The sequence below is a fragment of the Hemitrygon akajei genome, chromosome 4, assembly GCF_048418815.1.
Source record: "Hemitrygon akajei chromosome 4, sHemAka1.3, whole genome shotgun sequence".
NCBI classification, from domain to species: domain Eukaryota; kingdom Metazoa; phylum Chordata; class Chondrichthyes; order Myliobatiformes; family Dasyatidae; genus Hemitrygon; species Hemitrygon akajei.
In genome coordinates, this window is record NC_133127.1 from 20,340,743 (window position 1) to 20,343,968 (window position 3,226).

Below are 3,226 nucleotides of genomic sequence, written 5' to 3' on the forward strand. Positions count from 1 at the left end.
CAGTCTTTTCCTACAATACACTCCACCCCTCGGTACCAACTCGTCAACGGCGGCGAGGGGTTACACAGCGTTGAATAACCTGCTTAATCACAAAAACACATAAAGCCACAAAAATTATGAACAGAATAACAAACACAAACCATTGTACAATAGTATGTCCCCAATCACCAAATAAATCTGCAAACCAAGAGTTCAGCAGCACTCAGCCCCCTACGGACCCGGGCAGACTGGTGATCTCGCAGTCTGGTCACATGGTGCAGGTAGGGGACTGCGTAAGCCAAATAGCAGTAACCGTTCCACAGATAGGGTAACCAGGGGTAGGCCGTATAAGAGCATCATCAAAATCCTGAAATCAGACAATCATTCGCGTTTAGTCAGGCGTTCTGTATTTAAACATTCCACCCGATCATGCCCTTCCACAGCCACCCAACGGTGTTCCCCTGGGCCACAGCAATGATCTCCCCCGGGAGGCGTTCACCTGTAGGATAACGGACCCATACCTGTTGTCCTACAACAGACACCATTTTTTCTTCGTCTTCCTCCATGTCAATGCCGGCCTGGTTACCATCAGGGGGAAACAGGCGCTCCAACGGGGTGCCCCCCTTCCCCATATCCGTAATAACCAAGCCGCCAAAGGTTCCGATGGTTTCTGCCGGAACCTCTGGCCCATCCCGGACAATTCCTTCATGGTGTAATCCTTATATTGTACCTGCCTCCGACCCGCGTTTAGGGCCTCTCCCGGTCTTACCCGCGCATCGCCCTCGGCCTGAGCATAGTCAGAATCAAAATCGTTTCCCTCCGCCTCATCCTGGGGGGTAGGATAAGTATACGTGGTGACCATTGCCGGCCGGGCTTGGGCTTGGGCGGTATCCTCTCCCGAGTCAGGGCCCGGGAACGGTGGGTAAGATGGTTGGTCCGGATATCGGTCGTCATCATCATACCAGATATCACCATCCCAGGTATCAATGTCATCCCCTTTTGCTAACATTGCCCTTACTCGGGCGGGATCCGGGGACATAGATCCCTTTTGCTTATACAACTGGTGTTTCAATTGGAGGGCCCTACATGCCAATTTGACCCCCGTTTCTTCCAGCTCAGAAGCCCGATTTTGACTGGTGCGCACTACTTCGCCCATCATAGCACACCTCTGTTGCAATGCTTCAACTTCCTCCCTTAATCCACCCAATTCCTTCTTCTTAGCAGATAGCACCCCTGATTGATGCCTCAGGGCTGTGGCCAGCAGCCAAAAAGCAACCGTCAGGGACCCCTTTTGCTTCGGAAAATTCAGCTCTCGCAATAACCGTGCCACACTTTCCCCGATAGGGGTTTCCCGTGGTAGCAGGCGATCCTCCCAACTGAGAGGAGAGCCCAACTGAGACAATGTATTTGCCAGCATCCCGAACCCGGCCGAATTATCCGTCCAGCCGGGAATAAGGAACTGTTCGGGAGTGGCCTCCTTCTTGCGGCGGAACAAATTCATCCTGATACCCTGCTCGCAGCGCCAATTGTTATGGACGGAAAGTTATCCGACCAAGCAGGAACGTGGTATCAGAGAAAATGTACCCGCGACAAGAATGAGACTGTACACCAGATCACAGGATTACACTTGTTTATTGGTAAGGTAAAATATTAGCATAAATGACACTTCATTGCGAAAAGCGGCTTAGCTTAACTACCCACGCTGTGCAACTGCCCTTCTCCCAATACAGGCAACACTTCTCAATGCGTACGCTATGCAACTGCCCTTTTCCCGATACAAGCAATACTTATCAACGTGTGGTTAATCCCACTCCCACACGACTCATACGGGGCCAGGAACAGGTGTGATGAAGCACCCACGCCAGCGAACGCGGTCTTCACCTGGGGTGTTTCGTCCCCACCTGGGGTTCCTTCTGGTCTTGCTAGTTGTTGTCCTTCTCCACGGACTGCATGTCGTCCTCTCCCTGTCTTCCTCTTGTCTTCTCTCTCTCCTCTGCTTCTGCTTCTCTTCTCTCTCTCTCTCCTGCTTCTCACCTCACAGCCCCTGGCCCCTTTCTATATCCCCTTAGAACAATGGGAGCAATTAATATCTTCTTAAAACAATGACATAATAACGTCCTGTACAATGCCCCTACATGCCTACACGGTACAAGGACATCCTGTTTTGCCTCTACATGCCTACATGGTACAGTTACCACAGGACAATATAGGACGCGTTGCGGTTGACGAGCTGGGACCGATTGCATTGTTCCATTTCCTGGCCCGACGCCCTCCATTCTGCTACATTAACAGCCCACTACCCCACCAAATACCACCTGCTCAGTGGGAGCTTATAGCAACCCATTAACCTCTCAAGTCCCACAGTCTTTTCCTACAATACAGAGGCAGAGACATTAGGAACATTTAAGAGACTCTTAGGCAGGCACATGGATGAAAGAAAAATAGAGGGTATGGGTGGGAGCAAAAGGTTAGATTGATTTTGGAGTAGTTTATAAGGTCAAATCAACATTTTGGATTGAAGGGTCTGCTTGTGCTCTAATGTTCTGTGTTCTATGTTCTAAACTAAGTTTGTCCAACCTCCTTCAGCACATACCCACCAATCCAGGCAGCATCTTGCTAGAGACCAGAAAATCTGCAGATGCTGGCAACCCAAAACAACACATACAAAATACAGGAGGAACTCAGCAGAACATGCAGCGCCTACAGAAAAGAGTAAGCAGTTGACGTTGCGGGCCAAGACCCTTCACCAGGACACCTCTTGATCAACACCTTGATAAACCTCTTCTGTACCGTTTAGGAAGCCTCAACATCCTTCCTGTAACAGGACGACCAGAACTGAATACTATACTCCAAGTGAAGCCCAACCAAATATTTATATAGTTGCTACATGACTTCCTTTCTCTTGTACGCAATTTTCTGACTAATGAAGACAAGCATGCCATATGCAGTCCGCATTTTAGCACTGTGTGTTCGGATGCCAGGTGAAGCTCACATCATCGTCATCATGAGCCATGTCATATGAAATGGGTGATCATGGTCTTGACCATGACTGTTCTTGGCAAATTTTTCTACAGAAGTGATTTGCCATTGCCTTCTTCTGGGCAGTGTCTTTACAAGACAGGTGACCCCAGCCAATATCAATACTCTTCAGAGATTGTCTGCCTGGAGTCTGTGGTCACATAACCAGGACTTGTGATATGCACCACCTGCTCATATGGCCATCCACTACCTGCTCCCATGGCTTCAT

General features: G+C 49.4%; 1 protein-coding gene across 1 annotated transcript; it reads right to left on the reverse strand.

Annotated features, from left to right (window-relative positions):
- Positions 1-223: 223 nt before the first annotated feature.
- LOC140725889 (uncharacterized) lies at positions 224-2,242 on the reverse strand. The gene is made up of 2 exons (XM_073041827.1): positions 501-2,242; positions 224-346 (listed from the first exon to the last, which is right to left on the reverse strand). The coding sequence occupies exon 1, from the start codon at positions 1,478-1,480 to the stop codon at positions 509-511; it is 972 nt and encodes a 323-aa protein (XP_072897928.1). The 5' UTR covers positions 1,481-2,242; the 3' UTR covers positions 224-346; positions 501-508.
- Positions 2,243-3,226: the final 984 nt, after the last annotated feature.